At 36.6% G+C, this 20611-nt stretch overlaps 1 protein-coding gene and 1 long non-coding RNA gene across 4 annotated transcripts in view; one reads left to right on the forward strand and one right to left on the reverse strand.

Moving 5' to 3' along the window:
* Positions 1–97: 97 nt before the first annotated feature.
* On the forward strand, positions 98–20336 carry LOC148108041 (uncharacterized). Its single transcript, XR_015720922.1, has 3 exons — positions 98–220; positions 9746–9852; positions 19605–20336. It is a non-coding gene; the product is annotated as an uncharacterized LOC148108041 (long non-coding RNA).
* ITCH (itchy E3 ubiquitin protein ligase) overlaps positions 2022–20611 on the reverse strand; it is a 150003-nt gene continuing 131413 nt past the window's right edge. For 2 of the 3 annotated variants that reach the window (XM_087853643.1, XM_045806545.2), the window contains exons 17-25: positions 20336–20424; positions 18366–18525; positions 18000–18133; positions 17542–17682; positions 15604–15724; positions 15054–15158; positions 12560–12656; positions 8047–8119; positions 2022–5490 (exon numbers count right to left, since the gene is read on the reverse strand). In XM_087853643.1, coding sequence (XP_087709769.1) covers positions 5391–5490; positions 8047–8119; positions 12560–12656; positions 15054–15158; positions 15604–15724; positions 17542–17682; positions 18000–18133; positions 18366–18525; positions 20336–20424 — 1020 coding nt within the window. In that variant the 3' untranslated portion in view covers positions 2022–5390. Of the gene's footprint in view, positions 5511–8046; positions 8120–12559; positions 12657–15053; positions 15159–15603; positions 15725–17541; positions 17683–17999; positions 18134–18365; positions 18526–20335; positions 20425–20611 lie in introns of all 3 variants that reach the window. The other variant, XM_087853644.1, reaches the window with a different exon arrangement.

The following is a 20611-nucleotide window of genomic DNA, read 5'->3' on the forward strand; positions in this document are numbered from 1 at the left end:
AGCACCCTGTCAAAACGGACAGCTCTGGTAGCCTATCAGGAGCCAGCGTGGGACGGGTGGATAGGCGGGTCTTAACTCCCCCAGGGCTTGTAGGGAATTTACCAGGCGCTGTCCGCAAGTGAAAAGCAGAGGAGCGCTTTCAGCTACGGAAAATTCACAACTCCTGTGCCGGAAGATGCTGGTTAATGGTGTCAGAAGAGGATTTCAACTCTCAACCGAGGTCTGAGCTGGCTCTGGAAACCCTGGGTGGACGGTGGTAGGCTGAGACCCCCTTTGCGCCCTGGTTAAGGCAGAGTGAGGCGCGGTGCCAAAATGCACAGAAGGCAAAGTCGGGTAGTGCGACTGGAGTCACGCGTCTCTGGAGTCTCCAGAGCGACCCCCTTGGGAATATTCCAGGCAGGTTCTCAGATGGAGTGGTCAGCCTGGAAGTATGCAGGTTTAGGACTCCCAGTTCAGCCCCACCCTGGGTTACCTTGGAGAAACCACTTAACATCTCTGCTCCCTCATTTTCTGACCTTTAAAAGGGGGGAGCCTTCTTCGCAAAGCCCTACGTTGTCCTATCTTGTTTTTTTGCCTTTGTTAGAAAACAAAATTCGATGGAATAAATTTGAAGATCTAATTGACTTTATTACACGACTCATGAGTCGGGTAGCATCCCATCTCTACACAAAGACTTTTACAGTCAAGAGAGGGCATTAAAAAAGAAAGCAATTTATCAGCAAGGAACGAATTATTTAGGCCCTTACGAGGGGAGAGGAACGGATCTGTCAGTAAATTTACTAGTATTGACCAGAAAATTCCATGTTGACTGTTTCAAGGTTACATTCCTGGGGAGGTTGCTCAGTTCAGCACAGATAATCTAACTCCAATTTTTTATTCCACTGTAGCCTCTCTTAATTAGGGAAGGATGTGGTGCTCCTTCCAGGGGGGTCTGGATGTTAAGAGGATCGAATAGTGACTTTACAGTGAGAAAACTGGGCAGACACCATCTTAATCAGAGGATCAAGGTTAACATTACTAGTAATGGAATATAAACGTTTAGGCAGGCAGGTTTTGGAGTCACAGACCAGAATTCCAGTTTGCACTCTTGCCACTGAATAGCCTCAAGTTAATCACTTTGAACCTCCATTTTATTATCTGTAAAATAGAATTAATCATTTGAAAATGGCCAGGAAGACCAAATGACAGTTTCACGTGGCATATCTAACAATGTTTGGGACATAGTAATAAATGTTGATAGTGTCCTGGGACTAAATGAATACAGGTGTGGTATTGGTTGCTAGGATGGGGAAGACAAACAGAAGAGCAGGTGGGAATTAGAAATGAGGAAAAATAACAGTATGAGTGTTTTCAGTGATCCACAGGTATGACTGCAAATTCTCAAGGTCCTGTCCTGTGGGGTGCCTTGAGGAAACCCTCCTGCCCACAGCAGCTCTGCTTAATGGGAACCTGTTAAAAGGGACAAACACTGACCTTCTGAGGTCTCCAATGAAGACCCTCCTCTCCTTGTCAAACAGCAAGATACCCTAGAATCCTCTCTGCAAATGTCACTGTTAGTTCAGCATTAAAAACAAAACCAAAAAACAGAACAAAACAAATCCCCTTAGCCTCTCACCACTGGTTCTATTTTAAATGAGAGCATGATCACCTGGTTTCCTAATAAAAAAAAGGTCTACTGAAGCTAGAGAGTAGGACAGCTTCTTGAGGTCAGTCTTGGTAACGAGCTGGTGATTCTCTACTCAGCACCCTTGCTGGGGTTCTGTTTCAGAGCACCTTCAAGTTGTCTTAGAAAAGCAGATGTCTTCATTTTGGTTCTCTTCAATATAGGCGACACACCCAGTATCACCTCAGTGGGTCTTTCCAGTTTTTTCTACCTATTCCACAGTATAGACAAGTTATAATCTGCCCACTTAGAAAAGCAAAGAGGCAGAAATCTACATACGACTCAATCATATAGAAAGAAGGCTTCACTGTAGGTAGGGAAAACCTCCTTACTCAAGACTAACAGAACAGTGTGCAAATAAAGGACCAAAAAAGTTTAATTATAAACACAGTCTTACATCTTTTAAGGAAATGCAAGTGAGGCAGCCCTGTGCAGGACCTTTATAAGAGCACTTGACTCCCTGTGATATTTGTAGAGTTACCTGAGTATTTGAAGTTACAGTTCAAGAAAACAAAGGAACTCCAATACAGTAATATACAATCCAGTGCTGCCATTCCCTGTTTTTAGTAAATGAAAGCATACCATATATACAAATACTTTTGTAAATAACTCTTAATAAAAGAAAAACAAAAAATAAAGGGGGGCTGGAGATACCAACAATATTAAGTAGAAGTAATTAGCCTAAAGGAGTTCAGATGGAATTATATCCAAAATAAGGAGGGTATAGAAATAGAGAAGTCTAACTACGTGAGTCATCCCTGATAACGTTTTAGATTAATAACCAGATAAATAAAAAGTGGCAGAGTGGGCCTGACTGAAATAGTTCATTTAGGATGAAATCTTTGTGGGCCAGTGAGTCATTCTTCACTTAAATTTCTGATGCATTGACACTGATATGTCAATCTCTTGATGAAGAATACCTGAATTTTAAATAGAGTTATTGTAAGTCTTATGAAATTAGATTCTTCTGCACTTGATATAAGATCATAAAAGACAGAGCAGGAATTTATTATTATGAGCTGCTGGATCAGTTTTAAACCACTCTATCTGATGAAACAAGTGAGGTCCTTCCCTCCTGACCCAGGCTGTGAAATGCTGCCTTCCCCAATCTCCCAAAAGAGCAGAAGAATAAGGCAATCGCTCATTTTACTTTTTTATTTCAACATAACATGCAGTAAAAAAAAAAAAAAAAAAAAAAAATTAACAGGATTTATTAGCATTTACAAGGCTTACAAAGAAAAAGGATTCTAAAAAGCAATTTAGTTCAGATTTAAGAAATCGCTCTAATTGAACACTTACAATAAATCTATTTCCAAATGTTCAGTTTGGACCAAAATTTAAAATAGCATTTGGTAGGTATTTATGTCTGCTGTCTATCTGTAGTATTTTTATATAACCTCTGATTCTTGGGATATCCAGCCCCCATTTTCCTAACACAGCAGGGAAGACATATACACGTGGCCACTTAAATTAAAGGAAGAAATGGAGTAAGGGAGATCCCAGGCTGCAAAAATATATACAAGCATTTACCTTTTCCAGAACTAAATGTTTCTTCCATAAAAATATTAAATAGCCAAGCCCTATAGAACTAGGGCCAGGGCTACTTCAAATATAACTATTCTGTATTTTAAAAATATAGGGCAGAAAGCCTTTTGGGTGATATTTATACATTTTCACACAATATTTCTAGGTCCCTAAATGAATCATCAAGCATTATGTAGAACAAAAAGTCTACTTTCTTACATTATTTAATTTAATCTCATAAATCTCTAGTAAATATTGTAGATAACTACATTTTAATGAGAATTCACCTCAATAGTAAGTCTTTATAGAAGGCTTAATCTCCACAGCCATATATTACCAAAGTTCAGATTTATATAATGAATGGATAGTTGGCAGACATTCGCTCTGTAAGACAAAGCAACAGCATTTTCCCCCTACCAACAAAAAGGCAGAGTCCCTACTTTGGAAACAACTAGGGCTTTTAGAGACCATACATTTCGTGGAGTATATGGAATAAAAAACAAAATAAAGATAGGGTTGGGGAGAACCTAATCTCCTCCCTTTACACTGACAATTTCTAGATGAGGCAACCCTTTCACTCACTTAAGTCTGCTTTATGATGGCAGTGTTCTAGAGCATATGTACACAAGTTTAAAAATGTTTTTGTTGTTGTTCCAGGATGTAAGAGGAGTTAGAGACAAAGATAAACCATTTTCTTTCCATATGGAACAGGGGTTTGCTACTCTCTGCTGATTTTTGGCCCAGTGCTACTTGTTCATGTTATGCTACTGAAACCTGCCAAAGTCCTGCTTCACGAGTTTTGAGGCTGTCCTCAGGGTTCTGCTGTGATGGGCACTCAGCTGACTGAGGCTTCATCCCACTGTCCATAAAGTCAAACCTCTGACAGCAGCCTTCCTGACAGAGTCTAAGACTAAGTTAAAAGAATTAACTATAGAGATATTCAAAAGTGCACTAATCAGATACTAATGGAGCACTATGAAATTAAACAGTCATGGGAAAAACAAGGAAAAGCCTGTTAAAATTTTTAGAAGTGAAGAGACTATCCAATTCAGGACAATGTAAAGAATGGAAAAGACTACTCCACGGTGTGAGAGAAATGGTAAGTTTGAAGATTTTTAATTCATACAGAGAATACATTTCTGTGGTTACTAGAAATGTATTGCTACTAAATGTATTACTCCCTTCTTTTTAGCCAGTACCACAGCTCTCCCTCCCTAATGAAAATGTAATTTAGAGGATATTTCATTGACCTCTCTCTTTGGGTGTAGAGTACTCTAGTTATAGCGTGAACTCCTTAGCAATAATTAAATATAACTGAAGGTGCTGGACTATGTAAAATTATAGATGCAATTTGTATACAGGAACATATAAAAATTGTCAATGATGGCCTTTGATGAATTTAGCTAAATTAATTCCAATTCCAGATTAACTTTTATAAAACCACCATGAAGGAAGCACAATGTTAATATTATTTGTAAAAGTTTAGTATTTGCAAGGCAATTAAAACAATCAGACTTCCAAATGAAGAGGGTTATAGGGTCATTTGCAGGCTGGGACCAACTTCTCCCTGAATTCAAAGTAACAAAACTACTTTGTAGAGCAGTGCAAGAGTCTTGCATCACTTTCCAAGGATAACAGCAAAATGATGCGTGGATTCATGCTCCGGAAAGGAAAAACAATAGTCAGGCCAGGCTGAAATGAGAGGGAGAGCACAAGCCAGAAGTTTGCTCACATCCCCAGAAGCTGGGCTAAGTCTGCACTTTTAACAAATACCTCTTACAAACAAGAGGCTTAAGATCTTACATATTTCATTTACCAAGGGACTTCCCTGCGTATCTGCAGAAATCTCTAAAAGAAAAAAATCTACTCCCAAGTGAGACTTTTGACACACATATACAGAACTGTTGTTAAGGTACCTTAACAATCTAGTGGAATAAGACAAGGCAGATTTCATTGCTGTGTTAAATCTCATGTTAAGTAAGGTTTGACTAGTCATTTGCAGATCTGATTTCTGGAAACACTGAGTAGAAATCCAGAATCACTGGGAGATAAATCTCAATGATAATATTAATTTACTTACACTCGAATAACTCTCTAAACAGTCACAGCCCAATTTTACAACAAGATGTGCAATAAGCAGAGAAGGAAAAGGACAGACATTGCAAATAAGTTCTTGTCCTTTGGTGGCACAAGTTCTTGGAAGTTACTCTTGTCCAAATCCTTCTGTTTCTTCAATGGCAAATAACAGCTTTTCCTTCAGTTGCTCATAGCTCTTGTAGGGTGGCAGGTCCAGGCGGTTAAAACTAAAAGTAAGAATTGTTAGCTTGAGAAAAGGAAATATACGAAGAATCATATGAGCAGTCTAGTATATAACAACACTGGTTTTAAAGTCAGGCAAAACTGAGTTCAAATCCCAACTCTGTCACTGGGCCTTTGAACAAGTGCTTTCACCTTTCTGAACTTTGGTTCCTCCTTGGTAACATGGGAATAACAATATTTATCTTTCAGGGTAGAGTGAAGAATTAACAAGTGTATATACAACACAGGCCCAAGAGTTAGTCCTCTCATACTCTCCCATTCACCCTAATCTAGATTAGTGGTCAGCAAACTTTTTCTGTGAAGGGCTAGATAGTAAATATAGGCTTTGTAGGCCACAGGTCTCTTATCAAAAGTTTTAAAGTACAGATCTTCCTTGACTTATGGTGGGGTTACATGTGGATTACATGTGTTTTAAAAATGAATTTTAATACATCTAACCTGCCAAACATCATAACTTACCCTAGTCTACCTTAAATGTGTTAAGAACACCTTCAATAGCCTACAGTTGGGCACAATCATTGAACACAAATCCTATTTTATAATAAATTGTTGAATATCATGTAATTTATTGAATACTGTACTCAAAGTGAAAAACAATGGTTGTATGGATACAGACTTGTTTAAATATACCGGTTTACCCTCATGACTGCTGGCCGATTGGGAGCTGCAGCTCACTGCCACTGCCCAGCATCATGAGAGAGTATCATACACATATTGCTAGCCAAGAAAAGATCAAATTCAAAATTCAAAGTACAGTTTCTACTGAATGCATATTGCTTTCGCACCATCGTAAAGTCAAAAAATCTTAAACCATCTTAAGTCAGGGACTGTCTGTGTACTACTTTAAGAGCAAATTTTCTGCTTTAATAGCTAATACTCTATTCCTACTGAATTTTTCTGTCCTATTCTTAGTTGTGAGGTTTTAAAGGGCATCTTCTAATTTGGGGCCATATTATTATCACCTTCATGAGGTAGTGAGTTTGCCATAATGCTCTGGCCCCTCTGCTATATTTTAACAATAAGGCCTAGGCAAATGTTTGACATCATAAGAAATAATGCTATCCACAAAGGGAAAATAAATCTACAATTATAACTTTTGTTACTTCTTGCAAATGAAAACCTGGAACCTGACGAAGTAATGAGGCTGGTTTTCATGTGTGACTAAGATAAACTGATGACAGGAGTGTAATGACACAATCTGTTCCAAGTTTGGAAAAAAGAGACAAGAGGTCAAATCGATGTGTTGTACATGTGTACAAGATGGATGTACAAAAATAACTATTTCTGAACACTAGCAATGAATAATCTTAACAATCTGAAATGAAATTAAGAAAACAATTTCATTTATAATAGCTTCAAAAAGAATAAAGTACTCCCCCCAAATTGATCTACACATTCAAAGCAATTTGTATCAAAATCTCAGCTGACTTTTTTGTAGAAATGGACAAGCTGATCCTAAAATTCGTATCGAAATCCAAACGACTCAGAATAGCCAAAACAATCTTGAAAAAGTTGGAGAATTCATACCTTCTAATTTCAAAACTTACTACAAAGCTATAGTAATCAAGACAATATGGTACTATGATTAAGGAAAGACAAATAGATCGATGGAATAGAACTGGGAATCCCAAAATAAACCCATGTATTTATGGTCAACTGATTTTCTACAAATGTGCCAATATTATTTCTTTAAAACCAATATATGTATATGAATGAAAATATAAAGGAACAGACACTAAAAGAAGTATGAAGGGTGGATGGAGAAAATAAAGGAATATCCAGCAAGGTTACTGAAATGTCTCAAAAAATAAAGTTCAAATATTGTTGATGTTAGGTGGGATTCCAACATATTGTATCTGAATTGAAAATAGGGTTGTTTTTAGTTCTGTACATTTTTGGAAATGCAGTTAAGCTACATTTATAATGAGGAAATATTTCTGGTGATAAAAGTTTCTAATAATCCTTCCAATTTCATTGGTGTTGGTTGTGACCTCTCCCTTTTCATTCATAATTTTATTAATTTGGGTCCTTTCTCTATTCTTTTGGATAAGTCTTGCCAGTGGTTTGTCAAAAACCAGGGATGTACTGTATGGTGACTAACAATATAATAAAAAAAATATTATTATAAGGAAAACAAAAAAGAAAATATTTCTGTTCTCCCAAAGGCTATGAAAGCTTGATTTCTTCTGCCCTCAGAGAAAAGTTAAAAGATTTCCTAATATCACATAAAAAAAAAAAAAAAATCCAGGGGTAGGAAAAGGGACTGCAAATGGGTATAAGGGATCATTCCTGAGTGACAGAAATAATCTAAAATTGGTTGATGGTTACTACTCTGTAAATCTACTAAATATCACTGAATTTAAATGAGTAACCTTATGATCTTTAGTAGTTTTAGGTATATAAATTATGCCTCAATAAAGCTATTAAAAGTAATTCAATACCACGGGGAAAATATTTCATTTCTAATTTCCAACAGGCTTTAATATCTACAGGGTAACTGGAAAAAGGCTACTTTCTCTACTCTTTCTGATTTTACTTACCACGTATGACTTCTGGGTAACCAGTTTTCTTTCCCAACTTTTTCAATGCAGAATTTTTGTGGTCCATTGCTCCCTAAAACAGTGAAATCATCAATAGCTTGATACTCAGTGGTTCTCAAATTGTGACCCCCTCAGCCCAGCAGCATCAGCATCACCTGGGAACTTGTTAGAACCACAAATCTGGGGCTTCCGTCTCAGTCAGTTGAGCATCCGACTCTTGATTTCAGCTCAGGTCATGATCTCAGGGTCATGAAATCAAGTCCTACATCAGGCTCCGTGCTCAGTGTGGAGTCTGCTTGGGTTTCTCTCTCTCCCTCTGCCCATCCCCCCACTTGTGCACCCTCTCTCTAAAATAAATAAAATCTTTAAAAGGAAAACAAACACATATCCATAGGCCCTACCCAAAGCCTACTGAACTGAATCAGAAACTTTGAGATAAGGCTCACCAATGTGTGTCTGAACAGGCTTCCAAGTGATTCTAATAAGTATTAAAGTTTGGGAACCATTTTGTTAATGTATGCCGAAGAGAAGAAAATGCAGTTTTATCTGGCATTCCAACTAATATACCTCACCTAACAACAAAACACCTAAGAAGCTTAATTTTAGCTTTAAACACAACAGGAAAACTACAATCCACTGTGACATTACACAATAAAACTTGATTTAAACATAACCTAGTGAATTCAATATTAACAATGCTTGTGCTTATAGGTCCTGCAGAACCTTTATACACTTATGCCCACTTCTTGTCTCTCCTCTCAGTTACCTTCTGTTGTAGACAAGAGTGAATGGTGATCCTAAAGCACTGGTTTTCTAAAAGGTGACTACCAATCCCTAGAAGGCATTTATTGGTAGTCACAATGATTAGTGGTGTTACTGGACTTTAGAATGGGCCAGGCAAACTAAATGTTCTGCAATGTGTGAGATAGCCATACTCAAAGAATTTTCTCATGTTCTCATGTCCCTCTTGACCAGTACAAATATGCACTGGTAATACTTTTGATTTAATAACATCAAAGTATTTGCACAAGTAGTTATATGAAAAGCCCAGTAAGATAGGAAATGGTCATTATGACAAAGGATAGTTAAAATTATTAAATAATTAAGCTCAAAATTATGTTAACTCACTCTGAACATTCTCTCTACTCAATATATCACAGCATTTCTAACCACAAAGATGGAACATTTTTTGTGCTAATTAATATGTAACAGAAGAATCTGGATTGCATTCAAAAGACACAGATCAAATATTAAAAGAGAGAAACAGGAAATGAAGGGTCTTAGTGAATTTCACCAATAAAGGCTATCTTACAAATATGTCATATCATCCTAAATGCTTTCTGAAACTTTACAGAATGTTAAGATATCAAGTTGTATACATTATATATACTGAAATTATTTTTAGGTTGCCTGCTGTTTTATTCTGTCTTATTCTGACATTGCCCCTAAACCATACAAGCTCTATGTGGACCCTTGCACCTATGTTTCTATTTTAAACCCATTTCAACTTTCAAATAATATGGTCTCTGAGGGCTTTTTATATATCAGAACCTTGGCCTGTAGTGGAATTTTATCATAGACACTACCTCATTTTTCTCCACTTTGATCACCTGTAATTTATTCTGGCAGGTCTATTATCCCTACTTCATTTAGATTATTTCTCTGTTTTTCTTTCTTCTTTTTTTTTTTTTTTAAGTAGGCTCCACACCCAGCATGGAGCCCAGTGTGCGGCCTGAACTCACAACCATGAGATCAAGACCTGAGCCGAGATCAAGAGCTGGATGCTAAACCAACTGAGCCACCCAGGTGTCCCTCCCTCTTTTTCTTACCATATTTAAGTCTATTATTTCTTGCCCTTTATTTTTTTCTAAAGATTTTATGTATTTGTCAGAGAGAGAAAGCAAGCGGACAAGCAGGGGGAACAGCTGGTAGAGGGAGAAGCAGGCTCCCTGCTGAGCAGGGAGCCCCGTCATAGGGCTTGATCCCAGGAGCCCAGGATCATGACCTGAGCTGAAGGCAGACACTTAACCAACTGAGCTATGCAGGCGTCTCTATTTCTTGCTCTTTCTATCTGTTCTTTCATATCCCAGTATTTCTTGTACAGAAAGGTTTCTGATCTTATCTTAAACCAGACCTTTTAAGTAGGAACAAGTATCTATTAACTAGTGTCTTCTAACAGTTGTTCCCAAATACACATTGAATGAAATAAATATAAGCCACTTCTTAAAAATTTTACTTAGTGCTAAGTTTATGTATCTTTTTTGAGATTTGTAGGTACTTTTATTTCATGTCTACCAATTTTATTCCAGAATATTGTAGAGTATATTATAAATATTTGTTATAGAAATGGGATGTTTGATCTGTCAAGGTTGAGAACCATCACATTAAACTGTTATATACACCATTCTTATAACTTTCTCCTTCTACACCGAGTGGAAGGTTAAACCAGATGGCCTCTAAAATTCTATGAACAACAATCTCCTCTCTGCCTTCCACAGGTATCCTCCTGTGCTATTTTAGATAGCTCCACCCAACCCCAAATATTATTCCCAAGAGCAGACCTCATTCTCATCTCTTAAATGATCAGATTTCCAGTTTATACAGAAGCTTACACCAAGTTTTTCCTCATTTTGGTCATTACCTTACTTCCTGAACCACCAACATGGTTTTTCTTTTTCTTTTTTTTTGTTTTAAAGATTTTATTTATTTATTCGACAGAGATAGAGACAGCCAGCGAGAGAGGGAACACAAGCAGGGGGAGTGGGAGAGGAAAAAGCAGGCTCATAGGGGAGGAGCCTGATGTGGGGCTCGATCCCATAAGGCCAGGATCACGCCCTGAGCCGAAGGCAGACGCTTAACCGCTGTGCCACCCAGGCGCCCCTGGTTTTTCTTTTTCAAATTAGAGAGCATTCTCAAAAGGTGCCCCTCTCCAAAAACTTACCTAGTAATAATAAACCTTCTCTGAGACCTCACTAGCACTGGATTAAAAATCTCCTTTCTATATTGCTTCTGAGAGACTGTTTATTTTTCCTTTTCACTCTCTGGGCTCTAAATCCTTTAAGTCTGCCTCTAGGCTATTTCTGTCTCATCCCTAAATACAGGTGTTTCTAAGCATCAGCCCTCTACTCTTTGTATTCTATTTCTGCATAAGCCAACCTATTCTAATAGCTTCAAGTGTCACTGCTCTACTCCTCTTACCTCTAAACTCATACTTTGGCAATACCTACTAAACTGCCCCTCTGGCTCCCTGGTTTTTTTTCCTGGTTGTCTGGCAGTCGCCTTGAACTCAAGAGGTTATAAGCCACTCACTAGCTTCCCTCAAAACCTCTAAACCAAGTTCTTTACACTTTACAACGTCTCCACTTTTCAAAACATGGTTTTGTCCTTGGCATTCTTCCTTTATACCTTTTTTTTATTTTAAAGATTTTATTTATTTGAGAGAGACAGACAGAGAGAGTTAGAGAGAGAGAACACGAACAGGGTGAGGGGCAGATGGAGCAGCAGACTCCCTGCTGAGCAGGGAGCCCGATGCGGGGCTCGATCGTGGGACTCCAGGATCATGAACCAAGCTGAAGACAGATGCTCAACCAACTGAGCCACCCAGGTATCCCTATATCTCATCTTTTAATCAAGTCCTATTTGTACCTTTGGCACTTCTCTAGCATTTATCCCTTCTTTTCCATCCCTACCTTCATCTCCTAAGATCAACTGCTCCAATATTTCCTTCCTCTCTCCAGAGTTTCCCTTATCCTTTAATGTATGCTATACCTTGCTATCAAATCTTGCTAATATGCAGCTTCACCAAATTTTCCTCTTTTCAAAAGTTTCCACAGCTTCCAATACCCTCAGAATAATGTCCCAAATTCTCCTGGTCTGGCTTTTAGTCACTGTATCCAAAATTGCCTACTTAATTCTTCAGTTCTCTCTGCTTCAGCTGAAACAGGCTTAGGGATCATAACTTCTGTTCTCCTGTGGTACCTGGCGTAATGCTGGTGTTAAAGATTTGAATTTAATTTATTATCAGTCACAAAAGTATTTTCATGGTCATTCATTTCCAAACAACACACATTTTGATCAGTGACTACTATGTGACAAGTACTAATGCTAGGCACCAAAAATAAAAAGATGAAGATATGGATCTGTATCTTAAGGAGCTCCAGGTATAATAGAGAAGAGTGTTAAACACATCATTAAAATATAGTATAATACAACCAACAGTGCCTGGCTTGTAGGAGACACTAAAATGTTTGCCAATGACTGAATGACGAAACAGATTTACATATAGAATATTGCTATCCTATGAAGTTAAAATGTGGGATCTAGACTTAGGGTTAAAAATTTCTAGAGGTAAGGACTACAAAGTGAATTTAAAGTTTACACAAATTCAGGTTAACTGTGACTGGTTAGGAAAAGTCTACTCTTTGTTATTTCTGATAAGTTTTATACACACTGATTTGATATAACCGTGTGATAAACAATTTTCTGTATAGGAAAAGTGATCCTGTATACATACCCATGAGGTCAGCAAATCCTCCAACTGGCAATCTGCAGGTTCCAGTAACAAACTGCAGAAGTCTCATTCTCTTCTCATTATCAATTTCTTTAACAAACTGTTAAACACACACACACATGTAAAGAGATATATATAGGTCCTATGTTATGTTTAGCATAAACAAGAATGAAAAATGATCATTTCAAATGAACTCCCTAAGTATTAGATGCACTAGATAATGACTATACCCCACCACTGTGGATGGAGGAGCTTCTCCATGTTTGTTGAAGCCCTGCCAACCTTCCCCTATATAAATCTTAGGACCACATCCTTTTAGGGAGATAGAAAAAGAAGGGTGCCCGGGACCTAAGAGTTCCCTACTCACGAAGTCTCAATATTAGCTCTTCTAGAGCAGCCCCTTATTTTACCTCCCAGGTATGCTTGTCCTATAGGATATACATGTGGTTACACAGGACACAGAGCTTGAATCAGTATGGGCTCTTTGGTTTTATGAACAAATGAAATCAAGCTCATAGATTTCTGATTCATATATATCCCAATAAACTCCTTCTCTCAGTGTTCTCTAGGTTTTGGTACAGCTACACACTATCAGAATCAGGTGGCTTTCAACTCCTGCAAATCTGGCTCAAAACATTAGGTTTATGGAAGATTCTTTCTAGCCTGTAGCACAAATATTTTGACTCAGCCAAATATTTTTTGTAAATAATTTTTATCCTATTGTACTACTGTCAAGTATTTTAAAATGCTAGTCCTATTTGCCATAGAAGCTCAGTTCATCTGAGTTTCTTATGAATTTTACATAAGTAATAGACATTTTTAAAATTTTTATTTTTTTGTTGTGGTAAAATACATATAAAATTTACCATTTTAAGCACACAATTCAATGGCATTATGTTCACACTACTGTATAACTATTACCACTATTTCCAGAACTTTATGATCCTAAACAAAAACTCTGAATTCATAAAACTTATCTCCTCATCCCTCTATCTCCAACAGCCCTTGTTAACCTCTATTCTACTCTGTCTCTATGAATTTGCCTATTCTAGATACCTCATATAAATGGAATCATGGAATCATACAATATTTATCCTTTTGTGACTGGCTTATTTCACTCAGCATAATATTCTTAAGGTTCACCCCTGCTGTAGCCTGTAAGAATTTCCTTTCTCTTTAAGGCTGAATAATATTCCATTGTATGTATGTGTATACCATATTTTGTTTATCCATTCATCTGCTGATGGACACTTAAGTTGCTTCTACCTTTTGGCTACTGTGAATAATGCTGTTATGAACATAGTACCAGTATGTGTTTGAGTCCTTGCTTTCACTTCGTTTGGGTATACCTAGGAGAACTGCTGGATATGTTAATTTTATGTTTAGCTTTTTGAGGAGCCATCAAATTGTTTTCCACAGTTGTGCACCATTTTATATTCCCACCAGCAATGTAGGAGAGTTCCAATTTCTCTGCATCCTCAACAAGGATGATTATTTTCTGTTTCTTGATAATAGCCATGCTAGTAATGGATATGGAATGGTATCTCATTGTGGTTTTGATTTGCACTTCACTAATGATTAGTGATTTGAGCATCTTCTCATGTGCTTACAGCAGGCATTTTCTGAAGACACACCATTATGATTCCAAACCAGGTCACTCTCTTAAGTTTTGCCTTTTGAACATTAAAAAATTCTTAATGAGGTATGAATGTTGAAAAACCATACTTGAGACAATTCCATAAAATTCCAAAAGCATTTAGGTCAAATGCAGGGGAATCATCATCTGAAGTTATCTTATACCCGGGGCAAAGGTGCAAGGTGTGTGTTGCTTACTCAGCAATAGTTTTTTAAAAATACTGTTATAATCTTTTTTAAAATTTTAATTCCAGTATAATTAAAATACAGTATTATATTAGTTTCAGGGGTACAATATAGTGATTCAACAATTCTATACATTACTCAGTGCTCATCATGATGAGTGTACTCTTAAACCCCTTTACCTATTTCACCCATCCCCACCCTTCTCCCCTCGGGTAACCATCAGTTTGTTCTCTCTAGTTAAGAGTCTGTTTTTTGGTTTATCTTTTTGTCTGTTTCTTAAATTCCACATGAGTGAAATCGTATGGTATTTATCTTTTTCTGGCTCACTTAGTATTATACCCTCTAGATCCATTCATGATACTGCAAATGGCGAAAGTACATTCTTTTTTTTTTCCCTTAAGATTTCATTCTTTTTTATGGCTGAGTAATATTCAGTGTGTGGGGACACGCATTTACACACACACACACACCTCTCGATCCATTCATCTATCAACGGACACTTGGGCTGCTTCTGTAACTTAGCAACTGTATTATCTATTCATTTATTATAATGCATAGGATGGAACAAGGGGCCTGAATATATTGGTACATTTTGTTCTGTGACTTTCTTCCATATATGGTAAGCAATTTCTAAAAAATTATGATGTTCTGCCAATAGAAATAAACTGAGACAAACCTGCCAAAACCACATGATTTGTTTGCTTGTCCTAGTGTAATGACGGTAGATGGCATGTCTTTGCCAGTCATTCAAATCAATCTCTTGCATTCCACATAAAAGGACCTTTGAAGATAAAAAAAAAAAAAAGATGGTTTCTTTATAACCTATATAAAACTGCTAGACACACAGAAGAAAAGACTAATATTCAACAATTTTCAAAAAACAAATTAATCAGGAGGCTTATGCTTATAAGCTGTGCATCAAGAATTGTGACTACATTACTTATGAAGGTTGATTTTCCATGGATGGTGTCATATATACACATATTCAAGTAAAATAATTCATTCATTTGAGAGGTTCCGACAGTAATTCTTTTTTTTGGTGGGGGGATAACACTTTAATATATTTGATAAATTACGGACTTTTTAAACCATTGGGAAGCTTCAAAACATCCTGCTAGCATAAAAAATACTATTGCTACTGGAAAGATGAGAAAGTGAGCTGAAAGCAGACACCTGAAGGTGTTATTTACCAGCATGCTGTAGAGGAAATAAGAAAAACTCATTACCTCTAACTCCTTTGCATCAAAGTATTGCAAATACTGCTGGGGAAGAATTTCATTAAAGCCCTCAAAGAAAGCTTGTGTCTGTTCTTCAACACCTCGAGACAACCTCCATTCAGCTACCATTCTGGTAAATAAATATTAAAAAAGCTATCAGGAAGTTTAGATCTTACCTTTAAATTCTGAGTGTAAAAATAATTTTTAAAAACTTCATTATGAAAAACTTCAAATATTTATAAAATTAGGATATAATGAGTCCTACATTATGTACATCCCAGCTTCAACACAACACTAATCTTAATTCGTTATGCCCCTACCCATACCTAGATATCATATACTATCATTTTAAACATAAATAATTCAGCATTTATCTCTGTAAGATAGTCTCATTTTGAAAACAACCACAATTCTATTATCACACAAAAAAGTAAACAATAATTTCTTTATAGCCAAGTATTCAAGTGCTCAAATTCTGAATCAGCATCTAAACAGGGTACATACATTGCAAAAGTCTCTTAAGCTTTTAACTTATAGATACCGCCTTGCAATTTTTTTTTTAAATGAAAATACTGTTTTGGAGATTTATTTATTTGAGAGAGAGAGAGAGAGAGCGTGTGTGCATGACAGTGAGACAGTGTGTGGTGGGGGGAGGGACTGAGGGAGAGAGAGAATCTCCAGGAGACTCCCTGCTGAGCAAGGAGCCTGCAGTGGGGCTAACACTGAGATCATAACTGAGCCACCCAGGCGCCCCCCGAATGAAAATACTTTTAATGAAAATTCTCTACTAAATATTCTAGATTTCAACTTTGACTTTTAAAAAAGATTTTATTTATTTGAGAGAGCGAGCGAGAGAGAAAAAACAGGGAGAAGCAGAAGGAGAGGGAGAACAGACTCCCCGTTGAGCAGGGAGCCCAATGCAGGGCTTGATCCCAGGACCCCAGGATCGTGATCTGAGCCAAAGGCAGACACTTAACCGACTGAGCCTCCCAGGCACCCCCTGAGATTCTTCCCAATGACTTGATGTTACATGGCATAGTGGTTACAGAACTGGTATTTGAAAGAATGATCTAGCATTATATCTACTCTTAAAACTCCCACTTTTTGAAAAAAAGTGAAAGTTCTATATAACCAAAATTCTTTTCTATCCCTTTATAATCTTCAAATTGTGGTTAAACTGAAAATACACCAAAAAAGGGTATATAAAATCTATCAGTACCCATTAGATTAATTCTTTGTAAAATTTAGTTTGAGTTAACCTGCAGGATCGCCTCTACCCTGCTGCCTCCACAAGAATCTGTTCTCCCTTCTCGTTGTTCTGCTGCCAGACTTGTTAAAAGAAATTTAGATTGTCTACTGAATTTGGTCCTTAATTTCTTGTAATGTGGCTTCTCTATCTACCACTTGGATACAGTTCTGACTGTTCTCTTAAGGGTTATTATAACTTATTAGCCTCCACATCATCTAAAAATTCCTCATTTTCCTTGGCCTCTGAAATGAGGGACATGGCAGAATAGGATCTCAACTCTGAGCTGCCTGACAGCACCACCACACAGTACACTTCCCTATTTACTATTTGTGACTTGTGCTTTCCAGCCTTCATATCTCTGCTCGTAACTTTTGTTCTCATTTCTGCACAACTGAATCCTCCCCAACCTTCAAAGCTTAAATTAAGTATCATCAACTACTTGCTCCATGATCACAACTAGAAGAAATAATGTCTGCCTCCCTTGACTTCCCATAGCACGTTCCTTGTTCCTCTCTCAACACACTTGTAAGGTAGAAAGCGATCATGTCCTTGTTATACACGATCAGTTCTCATAATGATTAGTAAAAAGGCAAACATTATCTTTTGAAATACTGTCCACTAGTATTACTAGGCAATTATCAATGTGCTATAGCCCAACAGAAAGGCTGAAGTACGTTAAAAGGAGCATTCTCTCTCACCTGATATATTCCTCTTTATTTTCTTCTGTCACAAGAATATTGCCACCATTAGGTTTCAAATCATGACTCTTGATTTCACCTAAAATTTCTTTATCGACAGAGAAGTACATTTCCAGACCACATTCCTCAATATTGTTTTCTCTGCACAAATGAAATTAACACTATCTGTTATACTAATTCAACCATATAAAAAGTATTTAAAAGACTGTGTTCTTCAATAATTACTATAAAACTATAGCATCAAAATAATAAGAAAACTGGAAAGATTATGCTATGAAGTCATCATATTTTTGCCTAAGATATTGGGTGTATTCTGTAAAATCTATCATATTAGAAAATGAGACAAGTTTAATATTTAAATTCAATAAACCAATTACATGTTTATAGTTTGGATAAGTTACCAACACCATAATGAAAGCAATGTAAGACTACATTTTGATAAATGGAAACAAACTTACTTAACCCAGATGAGAGAATTGTAAAATTCTGGATCAATAGATTCTAAATCCTTGAGTCCAACTGGTTTGTTCAATATACGCTTATAGAATGGCAAAGAAAAACCTGTGTCTATGAATTTCCCATGGAACAGAGCCTATACGAGAAGAAAATAATACCATTTATGTAATTTTATAATAGAATGTTAGATGAATTCTTCCCTTAAAGTTCCCGTCATCTATTATGGCACCTTTTTGGGAAAAGGGCAAAGATAACAAACCAATCTTAAAAAATTAGTGGTGAGAAAATTTCAAATGAGAAAGTTGAAGAAACAATGCTTTAGTATTGCCGAATTAACAAAGTAAACACAGTTCTTCACCTCTACTTACCATGGCAATAAACCTGCCAATAAAACGAAAATATTTCAGGTGATCTGGATTGATGTAAGAAGCAGGATTAATCTGCAAGCAGTAGTTATCCTTCCCTGCATATTCAAACAGGCAATACATTGGGTTCAACACCTCATGTGACAAAAGAAAGAACCACTCTCTGAAATTAAAAGAAAATTTAGGGTGAAAAAACCATGCCAACAAATCAAAGAGCAGTGCTACAAAGTTCTCAGGAATCTACACTCCTCAGCTGGTGACAGTTTTCTAATCCCATGTTGATTTTTAACTGCTTCTGTTCAAATAGACATCTAGTTTACAGAGATGATTTACACACTGCATATTATATTTCAAAGAATCTAAGACATCATGTACTTAAAGACACCATTATTTGATGAGCCACTAAAAATTTTTCTCATTATAATTGTGATACATATCCCAATGTCAGAGACATTAAAATGTTAGTCTTAGAATCAATGAAATACTCTATAGAGGCAAGTTTAAAATTTACTATTAACCCATGTAGTTAGAGCAGCTGAAAGAAGCCTAATATTACTCCATCTGTTACTAAACAGATGCCACTGCTCTCTAAATTTTAAGGTAAATATGAAAAAACTCCCAATTTCACAAAGACAATAAAACACTTAATTGAAGCCACTCAGTCATTAGAAAAATGTGCTGAGGAGCTCTAACTCAACTGTTGTGAAAATATGAATATTAACATAAGATTATAATTACTATATAACATGGGTGGGCCTGATAGAACAGTAGTCAGAATGGATCTGGGGCAATACAGGTGATACCAGCTTGTGTCTGAGATTTCTTTTCCTGTGAGTTCATGGTCTCTGGTGGTAATGCTGCTTTTACTTATTCATACTATTTGATTTTCTAATTAAGAATAAATGATTGCCCTCCTCCTGAATTACCTTTAACTTACACAAAATTCAATGTTTCTATTCATATTTATTATTTACCAGTGGTTACATCATACATTTTGAAATGTGAACTTTAATACATAACATAAATAAGAACTATGAAAATGGAGCCATCATTTAGTGAGCACACAAAAATGGAGGATCTGAACTAGGTCACATGATGATGTGGGTTTTTCCTTTGTAAAACTATCTAATTACTTGCCTAAAACTGGGTCAAAGAACATTACTATAAACACTACTTCTACTCTTCACAATAATCCTAGAAAACTAGATATGACTGTTCTTTTTTTTTTTTTTTTTTTTACAGAAGGAAGATACTTGCCCCAGGTTGTACTACTAAGTGCAGAAAAAGGATTCAAATCCAGTCCTGACTCCAAAGTCCTTGCTTTCCACACTGCCATTGCTATTCAAATATTTAACCGGATGTGCTATATTGTTATGGAATAAGCAAAGGAATTTCTTACTTGAGTTTATCTTCTAGGGTTTGATTAGAAGTTCCAATATTAAGAATGCAGAATTTAAAATTTCAACTCCTATTTTACACAGGCCTCTGAATTCTTAATACAGATATGTTAATCTCAGTTGGGAATTGAGTGGCTGTTATCTGTATCAGAAATCTGGGATGGGGAAAATAACCTGATCACTACAGGGCCTTGTATGCTCGCTCTGTGGAACAAAAAAGAGGTGGTAGACTGAACATGGGCTTCTGGTTTGATGATACAAAGCTTGCATCCTGGCTCTACATCTTAGTTATGTGGTGTAGGTTAGTCTCTAAACCTCATTATTACCTATAAAATTCTATCTCACAAGGGTTATCCTGAGGATTAAAATGAGTAATGTTGGGGAAATCAACTAGCAGTCCCTTAGACAGAAAGTGTTGAATTAGTGTTTGCTGAACTTCTGTAGCTGCAGAAAAAGGTACAATAATTTGCTACATTCATTTTCCTGAAATATAAGATTGAGAAAATACTTGCAAGCAAAGTGAATGATACCTTTGGAAGAAAGGAACTAAGTTCTGAGTATTCATATTATCACTACCTTGCTACACCTCCATAATCTAAACCTTCTTCTCCTGGAAAAATCACCCACAAACGTCTTCGCAGATCTTGGGGATTGAAGCTCATTATCTACAAAATAATATAGTAAAAGAATTGGTAAAAGCAATTACTGAAACATCATTCTACCATTTTCAGGTCTGAGATATTCTTCATTATAAGTAACTTGAGTTTCCCATCACATAGAATGGTGTCCGTGATCTAGTTAGCAACATCATACAGAAAATACATTGAAGTTTTATAATATTTTATATGTATT

Source organism: Ursus americanus, chromosome 22, assembly GCF_024610735.1.
Source record: "Ursus americanus isolate L20-20 chromosome 22, mUrsAme1.1.p, whole genome shotgun sequence".
NCBI classification, from domain to species: Eukaryota; Metazoa; Chordata; class Mammalia; order Carnivora; family Ursidae; genus Ursus; species Ursus americanus.